The following is a 21,007-nucleotide window of genomic DNA, read 5'->3' as shown; positions in this document are numbered from 1 at the left end:
CCCTTTCTTCTTTTGGTGACCTGGCTGTATATCTTTTGCCCTTTTGCAGGGAGGGGGAATGGAGAGGGATGGTTTTTGAATTTTTAACTCTCTAAATATGCCTGTTTCCCCTGTCCATGATCCAAGTTGTAATTTTTTCTTCTGGTTTGTCAGTTGACTTTGCTTATTCTGTTTTTCCCTACCTTCCATGATTTTAAAGAAAACTTCAAGTTGATGTTCAGCTCACTCTTTATATTTATCAAGGTCAATTTGGCAGAATACACTCTAAAAGCAACTTAAAACCCAGGATTACACGGTAGATAGCAGTAGTCCTATGCGAATCTATTGTTAAATATCCAGGAAGATTCTGATATTTTCTAGATTATTAGCATGACCCATAATATCACACCAGATAATATTTGATCCGTAAGTATGTGGACTAGTTAAGGACTCCAAGACCACTTATTTATATATTAATTTTATAACTTCTTTTAAAAAAAAATTTTTTTTTTTTTACCGTTTATTCATTTTTGAGAGACAGAGAGAGACAGAGCATGAACAGGGAAGGGGCAGAGAGAGGGGGAGACACAGAATCTGAAGCAGGCTCCAGGCTCTGAGCTGACAGCACAGAGCCCAATGCGGGGCTCGAACTCCCGAACTGTGAGATCATGACCTGAGCCAAAGTCGGACGCTCAACCGACTGAGCCACCCAGGAGCCCCAATTTTTTAACTTCTTAAAAGTCATATTTTATTAGTTTATTTAGTGTATTCTGAATGCATACAAAAGTAAGCCAGTTGCTTTTATAATAAAATTATTCTTTTATTTAAAATAGTTATGTTTTTGTAAAGAATAGAGTAAAAGTGCTTTTGAAAATCAACTTAGGTAATATCCAAAGCTCATTGTTTCAGATATTTCTCTTGAAAACCTCTTCTCCAGAATCATTTAATGTTTTTTTTTAAGAAACAGAAAATATTCTTTTCTAAGGAAGTAAAAACTGATATAGCTATATTTTACTCGGATCTAATAGGAGGAGGTTTTGCTCTATAAAAGCAAAACTAACTATTTAAGTAAGACTTGTGTATAAAGAAACATACATGAAGAAAGGTTAGCAGAAAATGAATCGAAATATTACCAGTGGTTATCACAGAGTAGTATAATTCTATGTGACTTATTTGTTTTTCACATCGTGCCTCTGGATTTTCACATTCTCGTTAATGAGCCCATTCCATAGTATGGACATTTGAAAATAAGAAAGGAAAATAACAAACTGGTAAACCAAGATCTTAGGCAACACCTTTGTCCTTTAAGTAAGTGAGGCTATTTATATAGCCCAAGGGCAGTCTTTTCCCCTAAATGGATGGTGTGTGCTTTGAGCACAAGGACAGAGGGTGAAGGAGTGACAGTAATCCAAACTAAGAGGAGGGAGCTTTTCCTAGATTCCGGGGGCACTTCGGCATCTTCAAGTGCACATGCTTGCATCTCTGTGAGGTCACTTCCAGTTGGGATTTTATGCGTTTCACATCTTATTCTGTTGAAATGAATCGCTTCCTTCCCGACCAACATTTTAATTCGAGGTGTTCTCCAGCTTTATATACTTTGTCAAGGAAGGACACTGAAATAACAGGATATTTTTATTCAGATGACAGCATGGCTGAAATGAATTACCCAGAACTTACTGGTAATAATCATGAGGACAGTATTACACCAATTATGAGTTCAGAAGAAGTGTTTATTGCCTTCTTTAGCGGTTGCTGTGCAGGGCACAAGAAGGTATTGCATAAGCTGAGACACTTAATAGATAAGAGAGATTAATGAATAAGCTGACCTTTCCCCGTTGCTGCTTTTATCAAAGGAAAAATGTTTCTCAGCGTTGGGCAACTAAATAAAAAGAGCCTCATTCCAGAAACAGAGGTTCCTCATAACACACCAAATGTTTCTGAGTCTCTTCTGAGCCATGCTGTGGCAGGGGAAAGCAAACAGGAGCTGGTAGTTTGGAGGAGGGCCAGCCTCAGAGAACAGGTCCTCGTCCCCCACCACCGTCAAGACTGGAAGAAATCATTGTATCATCCATGATGTCCAAATGCTTCCCTGCCCATGCTGAAGCCTCTCCTCTTCCTCAAGGCCGGGAAGACTGTCCTTCTGCCAGTGGACAGATCCCTGTTGAGACCCATCGGCTCACCGGACACCCCATTATTACTGCCGCCTGATCCCCCATCATTGTTCCCTTTCTACCTCGTGACACGTCCCAACGCTTGGTATCTGCGTCATCTTTGAACATTCTCACGTCCTTCAGCATGCAGCTGTGTCTTTGGAGTCTGCCTCTTTCCCTGTATCACCCTCTGCCCTTGCACTTGGCTCGGGTGCACGGGTCCTAAGCTTGGTACAGACACTAACTCACTCCTTGTCTGCCACATGTGGCCACAAATGATCAACCTCGCTCCTGTGGAACACTGTGGCCAAAAACCCAATCTTGAAAAAGACACTTGTGACAAATTCATTTCGACTTCCTGTATTATTATTAAAACGGTGGTCAACAGTCAGTCTACACAATTTGAGATGCACCTTGATGCCAAAAAACATTTCCAAAAAGTTAGGTAAAATGAAATTTCAAACAGTTCCCTCTCAAATATCTATACTTCTCATTTGATTAAGTCCATACACAGAAATTTTGGGAAATTTAAAAAGGAGTCGTTACTCATAAGTTATCATGAGAAAGAAAACATAAGCACGATACATAGTACATGTTACAAGTGACTATGTTTGAAGAACAGAGGAATGTGCTAGTGAATACAATAGTGATAACAGGCAAAAAACAACAAATGTCATTGACTGCTGTGTGATAGAAGTTTTTAATGATAAAGAAAATGGTCTTCATTTGGTGAAAACAAAATCGGGATTCGGTATTACACAGTGAATATACTCTCAGTGCATAATCTTGCAAATATTAAACAATATGTCAATAAAAGAAACTTAAAATACCACTGGGTGGAAGCTATTACAGGTAATTTTTATATTCTTTATATTTTTATTTTCGATGTATTTTTGGCAATGAGCACTTATTAGTCTTGAAAGGTAACAGTTTATTTAAAACATGTTATAGGAAGTGCTGTGAGTTTTAAAGAAAGACATCACTTTGGACTGGCACACTTTGGGAGAGCTCCTTAGATGAGTGAATTCTGAGCCTGATTAATGCCACTTAGATTGGAAAAAAGGTGGCAAAGTGTTTACGTACATAACCAGGCAGGAAGGAGTAGGAATCAAATGATATTTTAAGCCCTCTTGTGAAATAGTTTTTAAAGTAACTTTTGTAAAGACAACCACGCAGTCTAGGTCTCTGTGGCTTCTACTCAATTCTGCTGTTGCAGCATGAAAAGCAGCCATAAATAGGCTAACGGTGGGGGAGGATGTGTTCCAGTAACTTTATTTACAAAAACAGTCACTTTCTAGTCCAGTGATTTTTTTTTTTATGTTTATTTTTGAGAGAGAGAGAGAGAGAGAGAGAGAGCACAAGCAGGAAAGGGGCAGAGAGAGAGGGAGACACAGAATCTAAAGCAGGCTCCAGGCTCTGAGCTGTCAGCACACAGCCCAACGCAAGGCTCAAACCCTCAAGGGTTAAGATGGTGACGTGAGCCAAAGTTGGACACTTAACCGACTGAGCCACTCAGGCGCCCCTGGTCCCGTGATTTCTAATATTCACTTCTACGTGTGTGCCACTTTGGCACACATAGTTTGGTAATTTCCCTTTTCACCCCGGTCCTGTAGCAAACAGCTAAACAGTGACCACCCGACAGCTATGGTAGTAGGCTGGTACTTTGACTAGGTGGCATGCAGGGATGAGGTGTGGTGACAAGCCCCTGTTGGGGAGGACAGGAAACAGGAAGGAGAGAGCAGTCCTAGGAGACCTGGTGAGGCAGAGAATTCAGTGGGAGCCAGAAAGCAGGGGGAGGTAAATGCGAAGTCTCCACAGGATCCCCAGGTGATCCTGCACATTTAAGGGAAGGGGGAGCCAGGGGGACACCCAAGTGCCAAATGCTTGCGTTCCACAAGAAAACGAAAGCTTGCTTCTTCTCGAAGGTTTATAGCACCAGCGCACAAAAATGCAGGAATGCTTTGAGAAAACAGTGCCCGGAGCACAGCGCTGACAGCCATCACCCAACCCCCTGGAAACAAGAATCTAAGAAAAGAACAACCAAGGCATTTCCAGTTCCTGAAGAACTTTCTATCTCCGGTGGTCCCAGTGATCCAGCCAGAGCGACATCTTAGGCACATCCTGTTCTCACTTTCGCTCTGAGTTACTGACAACGTTATGAATTCAATATGTACATTAGGTACCTGCTGTTTTCCTGATTTGTTTGCACAGTTTGAGGACTTACACCGCTGTCTTCTTGAGGATGTAAATGGATACTCTCCTTACATTTTTCATCTGTAGTTTCGCTAATTGGCAGAGGGAGAAAAATAAGACAAATCATTTTATACATTTCAGTCTTGGAAGGAAGTAGTCAGTGGCTTCCATTTTGAAATTGAGGGCATAAGTTGCCTCAGGTTTCTGAAATCTTTGCAAGATATGTAAAAAGGACACAACCAAATCCCACCTCTCAAGACTAAATAACTCAGAGTAGGAAATAAAACTAAAACCATCCTGTACGTTGCCAGGAGACTAGAGTTGCTTATACTCAAGTGTCCATGCCTTCAAAGGACATTTGCTTCCAAAGTCATTTTGACTGGTAAATACTGTTTACCACCAGGTGGTGACATTTAGGCTTCACAAGGGCAACAGCTTTGCACAACAATCTTACACAAGGCTTCCTTCTTCTGCTACAGCGAAGATGGAAGTTCTGTTTTGTGTACAGTTAACACCCAGAGTTTGGAAAGCAGCAGCAGTTGTCCGGAGGCGTATGAGGACTAGGGTAAATCCAAGCATTTAAGCACTTTTATTTATTTTTTTTTAATATTTTGAAATGTTAGTGGGGGAGGGGCAGAGAGAGAGGGACACACAGAATCCGAAGCAGGCTCCAGGTTCTGAGCTGTCAGCACAGAGCCTGACTCCGGGCTTGAAGCCATGATCATGACCTGAGCCGAAGTTCACTGCTCAACCAACTAAGCCTGCCAGGAACCCCTAAGCACTTTTAAATGTCAATAACAATCACATGTAAATAACAATAGCTCACACTTTCTGACATTCATCCCAACTGAGGCACCATGTTAAGTGAGGTAGGAACTATTATTGTCCCCACATTACAGACAAGGAAAATAAAGTTTAGAGAAGATGAGTGCCTTGCTGAGGGTTTCATAGCTAGTAAGTGGGTGTGACAGGGCTCCTAATGATTGCAAAGCCCATCATCTTACCTGGGATGCTACTCTGCCTCTTTGGGAGTTGTTTAAGCACTTCATTTTACATAAACGAAATGGTAAATGGTACAATACCAGTACCCTTAGAGGTCAAATATGTGTTGGTATTGGGGACTTAAGGATCGAAGCGCAAAGAGTTAACTCACTCCACCGCCTCCCAGTACTTCCTCATTGCTCAGTTAGTCTTTACCCTTTGGTGGAAATTACAATGAGGGCGTCCCTGAGACAAAGAGGAAGACTGAGTCAGAAGCAAAGTGTTCCCAGAATGAGGAAGGACAAACTTGAGATCCACACCTGAGGAAGAGTAGAGGGTTGTACTGACGGGTGTTATGGGCGTCCACGGAGCAATGACTAGTAAGTGGTTAGCCAAGGAATGGCTGAAAGGGGTTTTGGATGATGACCAGTACATGGGCCTGAGAGAATACAACCTTGGTATGTGCTGAGTGGATGGCTATCCACTTGATTGGTGGTAGTCAATGTGGGCATGGGGTAATGCAGGGATACTTCATAGAGGGCGGTCTTAGTAATTTTGTCAGTCCAAGCATCATACCAATGAAGACTTTATAGCTTTATCTGAATATATACAAGAAGGCTGTTTTGTATGGGAATGGGAATGGATCAGAGGCAGAAGCAAGGAGCAAGGCTAAATGGGCTATGAATGCAGGAATTTAACAGTATTATTCCTCAGTGATCAGTGCATGACTTATCCTGCTTAACATTTGCCACAAATCAGGGTGCTTGGATGGCTCAGTCCATTGAGCATCTGACTCTTGAGTTTTGATCAGGTCATGATCCCGGGGTCGTGGGATCAAGCCCTGTGTCAGGGTCCATACTGAGCGAGTATGGAGCCTGCTCAAGATTCTCTCTCTCTCTCCCTCTGCACCCCCTTCTCTCTCTAAAAAACAAAAAAACAACATTTGCCACAAATTCTTGTGTAAATATACTTTGAAATGGAATGTATGCAGAGATGACATGTTTTTTACTAGTGAAAAGCCAGTAAAGTTAAGTCATCAAACTTGCTAGTCTATGTGAATGGACAGGACAATTTTCACTAAGCCTAATAAGGACAGAAGCCCTTCCCGAATTACTGTAATTTCCTTAGAGGCTGATAACTCAGGATAGAGTAAAAGGGAGAGACTGCATACTATTCTCTAGGATACCTGCCCCATATCCCAGACTAGCTAAAAAAAACCCAAACAAACAACAACACACATATCAATAAAATGGACAGGGTAAAGTACTATAAGAAAAAAAGGAAACCTTCCACTTTTGTGCTATATGCAGTTCTGGGTGGTACAGAATCAAATTCAGAAATGGCAGCTGAGATTATTACCGGGTAGCTGAATGGGTTCAGGGTCCTAAGATCATCGGGACTGAAGCCCTACTCCTGAAGGACCTCCTGCTGGTACGATTTTAAGCAAGCCACTGAATTTCTCTGCACCTCAGACCCTTCTGTGCTTTGGGATAATAATGCAATTGGACCTACCTACCTCACAGAGTTGCTCTGAGGGTCAACGAAGACAATAAATGGTAAAATATTTTGTAAACAAATACATTAGCTGTTGCTATTATCCTATTAATCCTGACTGCTGTACAATTGGAAGTCAAAAAATCATTAACTAAAAATGATTTTTTTGTGCCTAGTGTTGATCTCTGCTTACGAGAAGCTCATTTTCTGCTTGGTGTGTGTGTGTGATTTGGGGCGGGGGGTGATTAGTGAGGAAGGTAGGGGGGTTAAGGAGATGAGAAATAATTTAACAGAGTGTGGGGAACGCAGCGTGGGGCAGAGGGAGCAAACGTACCGAGTAATTAGACATGCTGAATCTGGGAAAGCTAAGGACCGAGGAGGCATATGAAATCATCAGTGATGTGACATAAGTCCAAAGCAGGCTTGCTTACCAAGTCCAGTGGCAGAATATTAAAACAACGAGCATCCTTGAAACCTGTGGTAAGTTTAGGACAATTAAAAACGTACTACCCGGTAGACAGTTGCCGCCGAATTCCCTGGCGGAGGAGAGGGCTAGCTACAGTCGTCAAGTCCTTCAGTCCTGGGTCATAACACAACCACAGGAAGATGCCACTATTTGATCACAACCCTGCTTTGCGCTGGACACTAACCAACACCTCAGCCCGTTGACTCCTATTTTGTAGCTGGTATTTTCCATGCTAAACCCACTTGGGGCCACTTCTCCTGCCTTGCTCTTTAAACAGGGCAGAAGAAAACAATCTTCTTTTCTTAAGACAGCATAAGCAGTTTAAAGATTTACTAACTAATTAACATGAGGCAATCTCAGAGTGCCTGAGCAACTGACTCTTGATTTCAGCTCAAGTCATGATCTCACGTTTCATTAGATCAAGTCCCGCGTCAGGCTCTGCACTGAGATCACGGGGCCCGCTTGAGATTCTCTCTCTTCCTCTGTCTCTATCTCTTCCCCACTCGCACTCACTCGCTTGCTCTCTCAAAATAGACATCTTTAAAAAATGAGACAAAAATAGGATGCACACAGACACACAGGCATGATCTCACTTTAAAGCACTCCTCAATGGGGACCATGCTGATCATGGTATTAAAGATTGTGTCTTTCCCACATCCACGTTTCGAAACTCTGTTCTTCTGCTCAGTTTTCTCCTAGTCTTTTTATCCTCTTTATTTTTTAATTTTTTTAACATTTATTCATTTTTTTTATAATTTTTTTTTAAACATTTATTTTTGGGACAGAGAGAGAGAGACAGAGCATGAACGGGGGAGGGGCAGAGAGAGAGGGAGACACAGAATCGGAAACAGGCTCCAGGCTCTGAGCCATCAGCCCAGAGCCCGACGCGGGGCTCGAACTCCCGGACCGCGAGATCGTGACCTGGCTGAAGTCGGACGCTTAACCGACTGCGCCACCCAGGCGCCCCTAACATTTATTCATTTTTGAGAGACAGCGACAGAGTGTGAGCAGGGGAGGGGCAGAGGGAGAGCGAGAGACACAGAATCGGAAGCAGACTCCAGGCTCTGGGCTGTCAACATAGACCCCAACGTGGGGCTCAAACTCACGAACCTGAGAGATCGTGACCTGAGCCGATCGTGACCAACTGAGCCACCCAGGCATCCCTTCATCGCCTTTATTCTAATTAATTAATTGTGTGTCTAATTTATAGTCTCTGTGCCACCACTGGAATGAAAACTCCATAAAGGAGTCCATCTTTGCTGATGGATACATAACAAACCTCAGAACTGTCCTTGGGACAGGGAAGTACTCAATAAAATATTTATAAAATGAAATGAGCCGTGCTAAAACATCACCTAAGAGTGTTCCCACAAAATGTAGCGTGTTGTCTCCTGTGTCTGAGAGGTAGACTTGCGCCTGCAACCCTCCAGGCCTGGTGTGATCCTGCGTCTCCCATGGAGCAGGCCATTTCTTCTGCACTGTTCTGTCAGTCTTTTGGGGCTCTGACATAAACTGCTCTTCTGTCGAGGTCATAGTCTGTGCCTGTCACATGGCTTCCTTCCCGTTACTATAAGGAACTTTCTTCCCTTCCTGTGAGGAAAGCTTGAGATCCAGATAAGAATAATCAATCTGCACCCACACAAGGACACAGAACAATGATTACTCACCCAACTGCTTCCAAGAACAAGGTCTTGGGCATTCCGATTATTTAAGCACAACACCCCCTCCTGCTAATCTCATTTACGTGTTATTTCTAACATGAAAATAAATGGCATTTTCTTAAAGTAATTCACTCATTACTCCAAGAAGTGCAAACAGGCCAAATACATACATACATACATACATACATACATGTTTAGCTAGGTTTTGAAATTTTTATGGATTACATATGTATGATGTGTTCTATGGTGGATTATTTAGACGTTTGGGAGGTTTTACTCCATGATCTTTTTCCCTGCCACATCCCTGGTTGCTACTGGTCAGCAAATGCTTATGCCATGGCTTTATACTTCTAAAGAACATAGGGACGACAGGAGGCAGGTTCAAAGCCATGGAGTACATGAAGAAATGGCATATGATCTGAGGGTACTTAGAGGGGATGAGATCACCATTTCTAAGGAAATCATTTTTATGAAATGGCTGTTGAATCTTTTTCATGCCCAAGGGTGATAATAGGAGGGAACCATCTTAAGTTACATGGGTGAAACGAATCAATAGCTGGGCTAGGGAATTCGATCGGCAGTTGATGAACTTGGACCAGGCCACAGGAGTCGGAATGAAGTAGTTGGAAGGGAGGAGGAGAGAGACTGTTGTGAATATCTCTAAGAGAAGAGTTGTGTACTCTGGCTGGTTTTAACCGGACATTGGTCCAGAAATAGAAAATTAGAAGCCCCAGCTACTTTAATTCAGCCTTAATTTTTTAAAAAGCCTAATTAAAAATTTTTTTGACTCATAGTAGTAGTAAAAGAGGAACTTTGAGGGGAAAAGGTTATTGACACAAAGGCTTTTGCTAACATCAAGCATTAAGGCTACTTTCACTTTCTATTTATAGTGCAGATGAGGGAAACATATTTACTTGTCAAACCGCAACATCTAGAGAACATTTGTTATGAAGGATAAAACCGTATCTTAAATGTAAATCCCTACTAATTGCTTTACCATGAAATTAAGTTCCTGACTAGATCATTAAGATGTTCTGCTGTGATGCTCTGCCTTTAAAAAGTTTACACTGGCCTCCTCCGTGAAATAGCAACTTTTGTTTTTGTTAGGCTTCTTTTAGGAGACTGCATTTGCTTAGAAAAAGTTATAAACTGTTTCTCATGGGTGTCGAATTTGCTTATCAAGGTGATAACATTGATCTGATTGACTTTGAGCTCCCAGATTTTGTTCTGAATAAGTCAATTAACACAAACACCGTATATGTTCTCTTCCTAGTCAAAACTGTTTCTTTATCTAATCCTTGCAAGATTTTAGCAAGTTTAAAACTTGGGTGGGTTTAGGGCGCCTGGATGGCTCAGTTGGTTAAGCACCTGACTCTGGATTTCGGCTCAGGTCATGATCTCAGTTTGTGAGATCAAGCCCTGAGTTGGGCTCCATGTTGACAGTTCAGAGCCTGCTTGGGATTCTCTCTCTCCTTCTCTCTCTCTGCCCTTCCCCCTCTCGCACCCACAAGTACGTGCTCTCTCTCTCTCTCAAAATAAATAAACTTAAAAAAAAAAATAGGTGGATTTATAAAATATTTTTTAACACCCTACACAAAGCCTCAATTCTTCGACACTGGCAGCCTGTGATGTATGTTCCAGTGGGCACACTGTAACTCCTAGTGCCTTGATGAGGCCTGTGTCTAGCGGTCTGTTTGGAATGTTTCAGCAAAACCGGGATAGCAACGGCCTCATCAACACTTTTGGAAAATTCCTTCTATTTTCCTTTGGGTAAAACTTGAGTACTTCTTAAAATCCCAAGCTTTTTTTTTTTTTTTTTTTTAAGTATTCTTATTATCATGTATTTCTTTTAGTGTGAATATTTCTCTATCCATCATGTGTGTCAAGGGCCTTCTTTATAATTATGAATCGTATCAGAGATTATCTAGTAGTGCTTGTTCTGAGGTTTTCTTTTACTTCTCTTTGGCTTCCAAGAGGAGGCAAGGACACGTACAACCTTTTTCTAGGCGAGTTTGGTTGTACTTACCCTTGTTTGTGCTTTACAATTATCCAACCGGCCACGATGACGGGTAAAAGAAAGAAGATCGTGCCAAAGAAAATGCCTAGGCAGTAAAACAGAGTCATTGAGTGCATGGCAAATATAACCCATGGGTCTTAAACAATGAATATCTAGTCCCGCTAGAGGCTGCCAGTGAGTTTTTTTATAAACTATAAATTCTGCCTTTAAGAAACCCCTCACACAGGCTTAGCTTGAAGATTTTCCCTCTGCTCCTGGTTTGATCTGGTGCATTAGTCTTCCTGCCCCAGGGTCGCAGACGAGGGGTGAGCAGAGCAGTGTGTAACCTTTGGTCCAAAGCAGCCTTTCATCAAGGAGCCGAGAACCGCCCGGGAGCTCCTGGCTGTGGCGCCCGGGGCCCCGCACTCGTGTCTTATGTCAGGCACAGGCTACCGACTCCACTGATCCCTGCAGGCAAAGTCTCACCAAACCACTCCTCTTGCACAGGCAGGTCACAGAAATGGCTAAGAAAATTGATCTTGTGGCTTCTAATTCGCGCAAGCGGGCATGACTACCGTCCTGAAGGATCTTCCCGGGTTGTAAACCAAAGGGGACGTTGTGTTCTCCAGCCCCGTTAAAATAGGAAGGATGATGATTATTCATTTGCAATGATTCAAAGACGGTGTAGAACCTTCGATAGAGGACACTCACTCACTCTGTGCCTGTGAGGATACCAGTCTTGCCACACCATGGCCTGAATGTAGACTCTTTTCCTTCTGACTGAAATTGTAAGAGATTTTGAGGGGCATCTGGGTGGCTCAGTTGGTTAAGCGTCCGACTCTTGGTTTTGGCTCAGGTCCTGATCTCACTGTTGTGAGATTGAGCCCTGTGTTGGGCTCAGTATGGAGCCTGCTTTGGATTCTCTCTCTCTCTCTCTCTCTCTCTCTCTGCCCTTCTCCCCTGCTCATACTCTTTCTCTTTCCAAAATAAAAAATGAGAATAATAAAAAGAGATTTTTATCTTTCTCTCCTTTTTTTTCTTTTTTTTTGAGAGGGAGAGAGAGAACACATGTGCAAGAGAGCCAGGAGGGGAGGGGTAGAGGAAGAGAGAGAGAGGGGGAGAGAGAGAGAGGGAGAGGGAGAATCTTAGGCAGGCTCTATGCTCAGAGTGGAGCCTAATGCAGACCTCGATCCCATAATCCTGAGATCATGACCTCAGCTGATATCAAGAGACAGGCACTCAACTAACTGACTGAGCCACCCAAGCGCCCCTGAGATTTTCTCCGTTGTGCCTGGACTGTGTGACTGGCTGTGTGCCTGGAGGACGGTTCCATCCCCATCAGCCTTGCACCCCCTCCTAGAGGCCCCGGGACACCCAGCTGCACTTGCAGTGTGGCTGGAATCAGACTTGCCGCCTGCACGGTCAAGTGCCGGACCCCCGGGAGCACCACCGGACCCATCTCTTACACAGGCTGACCGATTTCTCCTGGTGTTCAGAGTCTGTTTTTGTCTAGCACCATTTGAAATCGGTTATGATGTAGGGGGAAAAGCAGCAGCCTCGAAACCTCACGCCAAGTCTGGTGAGCAACAGCCTATGTTCTCCTGGAAGACATGGTCTCCCCGAAGACGGATGGGCAGAGCGTGGGGAAGGACGATCACGCTTTTTTCACTAACTTCTTTCACTGCATTAATGATACATTATTGTAGAGGTAAAAGAGAATTTAACGTATTTTTGAAACAAATCACTATAATGTTTCTGATGTCCTGGGGTGCATTTTGCTAAAATGTGGCAGTGCTGTATATTCTGTAAATGGCTGCTGTCCAATTCTCTTTCGGTTAAGAGTCTATTCATGCGGGTTTTCAGTCGGTCGGACATCCGATTCTTGATTTCGGCTCAGGTCATGATCCTCTCTCTGTCCCTTGCTTGTGTATGCTCTCTCTCTCAAAATAAATACGTATTTTTTTTTTTAAAAGAAGAGTCTATTCATGCATCCTGACCTGAATATTTTACTCTATGTTTCCATTTCTTTGTGTTCTTCTTCAGTTTCCTTTCTAAGCTTTCTATAGTTTTCAGCATACAGATCTTTTACATCTTTGCTCAGGTTTATTCCTAGGTATTTTATAGTTCTCGATGCAATTGTAAATGTGATCAATTTCTTCATTTTTCTTTCTGTTGCTTCATTATTGGTGTATAGAAATGCAACCGATTTCTGTACATTGATTTTGTATCCTGCAACTTTGCTGAATTCATGTATCAGTTCTAGCAGCTCTTTGGTGGAGTCTTTCAGGTTTTCCATGTAAAGTATCATGTCATTTTCGAAAAGTGAAAGTTTGACTTCTTCATTGCCAAGTGGGATGCCTTTTATTTCATTTTGTTGTCAGATTGCTGATGCTAGGACTTCCAACACTATGTTAAACAACACTGGTGAGAGTGGACATCCCCGTTGTGTTCCTGATCTCAGGGGAAAACTCTCAGTTTTTCCCCATTGAGGATGATATTAGCTGTGGGCTTTTCATATATGGCTTTTATGATGTTAAAGTATGTTCCTTCTATCCCAACTTTCTTGAGGGTTTTTATTGGGAAAGGATGCTGAATTTTGTCAAATGCTTTTTCTGCATCTATTGACAGAATCATATGGTCCTTATTCTTTCTTCTATTAATGTGATGTATCACATTGATTGATTTGTGAATATTGAACCAGCCCTGCAACCCAGGAATGAATCCTACTTGATCATGGTGAATAATTCTTTTAACGTACTGTTGAATTTGATTTACTAGTATCTTGTTGAGAATTTTTGCATCCATATTCATCAGGGATATTGGCCTGTAGTCTCCTTTTTAATGGGATCTCTTTCCGGTTTGGGAATCAATGTAATGCTGGCTTCAGAGAATAAGTCCAGAAGCTTTCCTTCCATTTCTATCTTTTGGAACAGCTTAAGAAGGATAGGTATTAACTCTGCTTTAAGTGTCTGGTAGAATTCCCCTGGAAAGCCATTTGGCCCAGGACTCTTATTTGTTGGGAGATTTTTGATAACTTATTCCATTTCTTCACTGGTTATGGGTCTGTTGACATTTTCTATTTCTTCCCATTTGAGTTTTGGTAGTGTGTGGGTGTCTAGGAATTTGTCCATTTCTTCCAGGTTGTCCAGTTTGTTGGCATATAATTTCTCATAGTGTTCTCTAATAATTGTTTGTATTTCTCTGGTGTAGGTTGTGATCTCCTCTTTCATTCATGATATTATCAGGGTTCTCTCTTTTCTTTTTGAGAAGTCTGGCTAGGGGTTTTTCAATTTTGTTTATTTTTTCAAAAAACCAGCTCTTAAATTCATTGATCTGTTCTACTGTTTTGTTTTGTTTTGTTTTTTTGATTCTACATTGTTTATTTCTGCTCTGATCTCTATTATTTCTCTTCTTCTGCTGGCTTTGGGATTTCTTTGCTTTTCTGCTTCTAGTTCCTTTAGGTTTGTGGTTAGGTTTTGTATTTGGGATTTTTCTTGCTTCTCGAGGTAGACCTGAATTGCAATGTATTTTCCCCTTAGTACTGCCTTTGCTGCATCCCAAAGGGTTTGGACTGTTGTGTTTTCAATTTCATTTGCTTCCATATATTTTTAAATTTCTTCTTTAATTGCCTGGTTGACCCAATCATTCTTTAGTAGGATGTTCTTGCATTTGGAGGCTTTCCAAAAAAATTTTTTGTGGTTGATTTCAAGTTTTATAGCATTGTGATCTCAAAATATGCATGGGATGACCTCAACTCTTTTATATTTATTGACAGCTGTTTTGTTACCCAGTATGTGATCTATCTTGGAGAACGTTCCATGTGCACTCGAGAAGAATGTGTATTCTGCTGCTTTTGAATGAAAAGTTCTGAATATATCTGTCAAGTCCATCTGGTCCAGTGTATAATTCAAGGCCATTGTTTCTTTATTGATTTTCTGCCTAGATGATCTGTCCATTGTTGTAAGTGGAGTATTAAAGTCTCCTGCAAATACTGTATTCTTATCAATAAGATCGCTTATGTTTGTGATGGATTTGTATATTTGGGTGCCTTCAAGTTGGGAGCATAAACATTTACAATTATTATCTCTTCTTGATGGATAGGCCCCATAATTATGATATAATGCCCTTCTTCATCTCTTGTTACAGTCTTTATTTAAAATTTGTTTTGTCTGATATAAGTATGGCTACTCCAGCTTTCTTTTGACTTCCACTAGCATGATAGATGGTTCTCCATCACCTCGCTTTCAATCTGAAGGTGTCCTCAGGTCTCAAATGAGTCTCTGGTAGACAGCATATAGATGGATCTTGTTTTTTTATCCATTCTGATACCCTATGTTTTTTGATCGGAGCATTTAGCCTATTTATATTCAGAGTTATTATTGAAAGATACGGATTTAGTGCCACTGTGATATCTGTAGGTTTCATGCTTGTGGTGATGTCTCTGGTCCTTTGTGGTCTTTGCTGCTTTCCATTCACAGAGTCCCCCTTAGGATCTCCTGCAGGGCTGGTTTAGTGGTCATGAACTCCTTCAGTTTTTGTCTTTCTGGGAAAGCCTTTATCTCTCCTTCTATTCTGAATGACAGCCTTGCTGGATAAAGGACTCTTGGCTGCATATTTTTCCTATTCATCACATTGAATATTTCCTGCCACTCCCTTCTGGCTAACTACCCTTATGTGTCTACCTTGTAGGCTAAGGCCCGTTTGTCCCTAGCTGCTTTCAGAATTCTCTCTTTATCTTTGTATTTTGCCAGTTTCACTCTAATATGCCGTGGAGAAGAACTATTCTTGTTAAATCTGAAGGGAGTTCTCTATGCTTCCTGGATTTGGAAGTCTGCCTCCTTCCCCTTCATATATATATAAGAATTGACCAAGAATCAAATCAGAAAATTGAAAACCACTGGACCGATATCTGATGGTGCCTTGGAACCAGTGGCTGCACTGGTCTGGAGGAGGGGCCGTCTGGTTTGGTCCCACAGAGGGGTGTGGTTTGGTGTAGGTGGGTCCCGCCTCCACTGTGGGCCCACTGTCGATTCCCTGAAGCCCCACCATGTTGGTCATCAGGCAAAAAATAGCAACACCCCAGTCTCTCCACCCTCCCCACCAGGTGTCCCAAACCACTCTGTTCAGGCTGTCCTCACAGTGCCCCTAGCATGAGCGGGCCAGTTTGTTTCCCTCCACACTCTTCTGTGCCTCCCAGGCACTGGGCCGGAGGCCATTAGCTTACCACAAATGGCAGTAGGTAGAACTCATGGAAATGCTGAACCCTGGCCCCACCTGGGACCTAGGGAATCAGAATATGCATTTCAAAAAGACTTACTACACACGAAATTGAAGGCGCAGTCCCATGGGGTCCTACACCAGGAATTCTCCAATAATGAACATCGATTACAAATGGAAGGGGTGTTTTCCTGGGAGCCTTTTCAGGTGGTGCTGGGTGACCAGTTGACCATTTTCCCAAACACCATAACTGTCATCTGAACAATAGTGGTTTCCAGATTCTCACTGAAGCCACCAGCCCTAAGCACCAGGATGGCAGAACTCTTGCTTGATTTCCATAGATGGGCACAAGGCTTGCCACAGCCACAGAAAATGGTTCAAGTTTTTAAAAGCTGCGTAAGGGAGATAAATGATGTTAACGTAAGTAGCTTATGCGAACATCAGTTTTACTACCCAGCTGCAAATGTTCTTGGGGTAGCAAGTCAGGAGTCAGAGTGGGGAACTTTCTCCACGGGATCTATACTTGTGGTGATTTGTTTACCTTCAGGTACGGAACTGAGAGGGAAGGAAGATGCTATTGACCACAGACCCCAGTATTGGATTTCTCCCATATTTAAGCAACGAGGGGCAGAGTTAAGCCCTTTTGGAATGGTAATTTCACAGAAGGAAAGCAGAAAAGACCTAGTTAATACTGGATACAACATGAAATTAAAAACGGCTTCTGGGAATCACCGCAATGGTCGGAGCCTGTGAACAATGACAAAGTTGGAAGGACTTTGGGACTGTCAATGCCCGGAAAGGCCACAGGAGGGCAGCAGTGCCCCGTCATGGAAAGGCTGACGGCTTCAGTTTAGTGCAACCTTTTTTTTTTAATTTTTATTTTTTATGTTTATTTACTTTTAAGAATGAGAGAGAGCGTGAGCAGGAGAGGGGCAGAGAGAAGGAGACACAGAATCCAAAGCAGGCTCCAAGCTCCAAGCTGTCAGCACAGAGCCTGACATGGGGCTCAAACTCATGGAACATGAGATCATGACCTGAGCCAAAGTGGGACGCCTAACAGACTGAGCCACCCAGGCGCCCCATAGTGTAACCTTTTCTGAAATGAACCTGGAAATGATGAAAGCAACCATGCGTAAGGGGGGAGGAAATGCATGGACACTCAATTTTTACATCTTTCTGGAAGTCAGTAGACTATGTTAAAATCCTGCTCTTAAGTAAAAATACGCAAATTTGTAAAAGATCTAAGAAAGTGCATTCTTGGTTAAAATTAAGTTTAACTGTCAGACGTTATTAAGATTTCAAATACCAGAGCGGTTGTTTCTTTAAAGCTAGAGTATTCTGTAACAATGCAAATTCCGATTTGTGCCCATCCTCTCTCTCTTCAGCATTGTTTGAGAAGACTTTTGGTAGTTACCTTTTCACCTTAAAAGCTCCCCTGGTTACCAAAAAAAAAAAAAAAACAAACCAAAAACCAAAAAACAACAACAACAAAAAACTTCCTTGTATATTTTATACCAATTTAAAAAATATGCTACACTCTCAATCTAAAGCCATATACAATTTAATAAGTTATTTTCTATATTTATAAACAACCTAACTTTCATCCAGAGCTGTTATCAGAAAGATTGCCTCTGTTTTTTTCAAACCACAAAAAGTCTTGTTTTGTTAACCAGGCAATAACATTTTAAGTTTCAAACTGTATTGTGATGTAATATGCTCAATTAAAACAAACAGCATTTTGTAAATATAAGCCTTTACGTCCTGTTTTTATTAGTTTATGTGTAGAAATGGGCTATGGAGCTTGAGAATCACTAATGCAGAGGTTCTAAACCATAGCTGCATTATTAGAATCGCTTGAGAAACTTAGAAAAAATAGCAATGCCAAAGCATCATCCCAGATCAATGACATGAGAAACTTATGGGGGGTGGGACCCAGGCATCAGTAAAACTCCCCAGGCAATTCCAACGTGCAGCCATGATACTAAAAATACTGAGGTCTGATCTCAGACATGTAGCAATCTGATTTAATTCGAATCTGCAAAAAAGACCAAGAAAACTTTTTGTGTAAACAAAAGCAAACCCTGTTATTACACAAATCAAACTTTCTATTTTCATCATTGGGGCTTGGGTTTGTAAGCACTTAATCATACCCACACACTGACGTGATGTGGAAGGTATATCTGCCACCAGATACAGGCATATAGACACCCGGTTAACTCAAGGTTCGGTAACATCACAAAGGCTCTAAGAGCTGGGCAAGTCGGGAGAAGCTTCACGGAATGGGCAGTAGGAGCTGAGCCTTGGGGAAGATGTCCAGGACCCGGCCAGGACTAGAAGTGCTACAGGCGACAGTGAACCAGGAACACAGCCCAGCATGTGGGGCAGACGGTCCGCTCGATGGACAATAGGTTCTTTGAAGAAATGGAGCAGAAGTCTTCGGAAGACACATTGGGATTTAATTGTAGAAAGCTTCAGGGTGCCTGCGAGAAACCTTGCACTTGACGCTGTGACTGAACACCTCTGAGCAGGAGAGGCCCAGGACGGGCTGGGCGAGGAGCCTGGACACATTCAAGGCTCTGCAATGTGAGGGGCTGCAGTGGAACGAGTATAGAAGTCGGGTCAAGTACAAGCATGCTAAAACATGAGCTAAAACACACTGGAAATGAATGCATCGTCACAAATGAAAATTCTCCCAATCTTGGATTTTATTTTTCACAACACTTGAAGATCCCATTTTCAAAATATGAACAATAAAGACCCCCCCCCCCCACGGGACTTCTCATTTCACTGCAAATATTCTTCCAGTTTTAGCAACCTTTCACATATGCTGCTTTCCACGTCATTAGAGAAACTTTTCATTTTATCCCATATATACAAATGTATATAATGGCATATATAATTGCCATTATTTGAAAAACAAAATTTATATTTACATATCGAGAGCAATTTTGTATAAATATACAAAATAAAAAAAATAAATTTGAAGCAGAAACTAGTATAAAAGTCTGTTTTGGAAAAACAACGTAACAATAACATAACAATTTTTTTGGAAAATAGCATAACAATCTTTGGTTGCAAAAGAGTCAACTGGGCTTGTTAAAAATCAACAGTACAGCCATCTCTTGTTTCTGAGCAAGTGCTACATCCCTGAAAAGTATGTGAAAATGGGTATAGTAAAACTTCACCTTCGTACTTAATTCAAAATTCCTGTTTCTTTCTGCTCAAGCGTATCTTCCCAAAGTACCTCACCGATCCCTCAGGGAGGGGACACTTACAGTGCATCATAAACATGCTTTATCCGTAAAACAATACTTGTAAAGCACGATTCCCAATCATGTCCTTCTCAAGGCAGCGTTTCTTTGGCCTAACTTATGCTACTAACTATAAAAGTGCAAAACAAAATTTGCAAAACCGTAATCTGAATGTGAGCGGCCGTCCCTCCTCTCTGCCCAGTGGTTTGTTTGAAAGAGACCCTGCTTGATGTGAGGACTCAGCGAGGTCACGGTCTGTTCCACCCCAGCATCCGGTGCTAGCACAGCTGTTTTGCTTTTTTTGGTTCCTTTGTTCCACCGACAGCAGATACTGTTTCCTTTCCTGAAATGCATGGCTTAATTTTTACTGTGCGTTTAGCAGATATGGTAAGATGCACATAAAAACTAAGATTCCGGGGGCACCTGGGTGGCTCAGTCCGTTAAGCTCAGGTCGCGATCTTGCGGTTTGTGGGTTCAAGCCCTGTGTCAGCCTCTCTGGTTTCAGCAAGGAGCCTATTTTGGATTCTCTGTCCCCCTCTCTCTGCCCCTTCCCAGTTCATTCTCTCTCTCTCTCTCTCAAAAGTAAGTAACAGTAAAGAAACAAAAACAAAAACAAAAACAACTAAGATTCTGATACAACCTGAGGTTATTGGATGGAGATGTTCCTGCCAAACTCACTACTCTTCTATGACATTGTTTAAAGTAAGACATGTCCTTATTCAAGTACGGGGAGAAATTCACCCATTGCTGGAATTTAGAGTGGAATCTAACTTTCTTAAAGAGCGAAATCCTCTTCGAGAAGACTACAGGCCACAGGTTCACTCTGTGCCCCCGCCCAGCACTGCTACGAGTGTGAGAGCTCTCTAACGTACAGAAGTTTCTGACTGATTCTGAATTCCTAACTGATTTCTCACTGTTATTGTTGTTTGAAAAAGTGAAGAACAAAGGCCATAAACTTTATAGCTTCCTTCGGTCACCAAGATATTATAAATAGCTAAAAAGTATATAGAATTCTACCCTATTTACTTTGAGTATTTCTCAATAATATTCTTAGTTCAGGAAGTCAAACTTGTTCACATTCCCAGTTTTCAGTGTTCTTGTTTCTAATGTTTAAGGGCTGAGGTAGATATATATATTTGTAAATGCATTTAACACCCAACCATATATAAAACACATTTTAGAGTTGTTGAAAGAATGAATCTTAAGACTTGGCATTACTCTGTGAACAAAAGAGACTTTAAAATAACTTTCTTTTTATTTATTTTTTTTAACATTTATTTACTTTTGAGACAGGGAGAGACAGAGCACGAACAGGGGAGGGTCAGAGAGAGGGAGACACAGAATCTGAAACAGGCTCCAGGCTCTGAGCTGTCAGCACAGAGCCCGAACGCGGGGCTCGAACTCACGGACCGCGAGATCGTGACCTGAGCCGAAGTCGGCCGCTTAACCGACTGAGCCACCCAGGCACCCCTAAAATAACTTTCTTTACAAATGCAATGTAATTTATTTTGGACGATAGTTCCCTAGATATGGAGATTTAGTTTAAAAATTGTTTCCCCATCTAAATACTCCCAGGGGTATTGTACAGAGTTGCCTTATAAATACAAGTGTTATTTAAG

At 41.9% G+C, this 21,007-nt stretch overlaps 1 protein-coding gene and 2 long non-coding RNA genes across 14 annotated transcripts in view; 1 reads left to right on the top strand and 2 right to left on the bottom strand.

The window, feature by feature from the left end:
* The window catches only part of LOC124510078 (uncharacterized), a 56,506-nt gene that overhangs the window by 4,782 nt on the left and 30,717 nt on the right, over window positions 1–21,007 (top strand). For 2 of the 11 annotated variants that reach the window (XR_006961604.1, XR_006961596.1), the window contains exon 1: window positions 5,008–5,683. The exons of 6 other annotated variants lie outside the window; for them this stretch is intronic. This is a non-coding gene — a long non-coding RNA (uncharacterized LOC124510078). Of the gene's footprint in view, window positions 1–5,007; window positions 5,762–6,181; window positions 6,860–21,007 lie in introns of those variants that run through there. 3 more of the 11 variants (XR_006961606.1, XR_006961603.1, XR_006961599.1) reach the window with 3 other exon arrangements.
* Window positions 779–11,683, bottom strand: LOC124510079 (uncharacterized). Of its 2 annotated transcripts, XR_006961609.1 has the most exons (3): window positions 10,951–11,683; window positions 4,313–4,414; window positions 779–1,592 (listed from the first exon to the last, which is right to left on the bottom strand). It is a non-coding gene; the product is annotated as an uncharacterized LOC124510079 (long non-coding RNA). The 2 variants fall into 2 exon arrangements; XR_006961608.1 differs by lacking the exon at window positions 10,951–11,683 and having other exon boundaries at window positions 4,313–4,981.
* Window positions 19,083–21,007, bottom strand: part of LOC124510076 (membrane cofactor protein-like) — a 29,027-nt gene continuing 27,102 nt past the window's right edge. Inside the window, exon 10 of the mRNA XM_047076772.1 lies at window positions 19,083–19,731. Coding sequence (XP_046932728.1) covers window positions 19,515–19,731 — 217 coding nt within the window. The 3' untranslated portion in view covers window positions 19,083–19,514. The remainder of the gene's footprint in view (window positions 19,732–21,007) is intronic.

Source organism: Lynx rufus, unplaced genomic scaffold (assembly GCF_022079265.1).
Source record: "Lynx rufus isolate CCGP_SWC_20201006 ecotype Redwood Valley unplaced genomic scaffold, mLynRuf1.p SCAF_15, whole genome shotgun sequence".
Lineage (NCBI taxonomy): Eukaryota > Metazoa > Chordata > Mammalia > Carnivora > Felidae > Lynx > Lynx rufus.
This window is presented reverse-complemented; position numbering and strand designations above follow the sequence as displayed.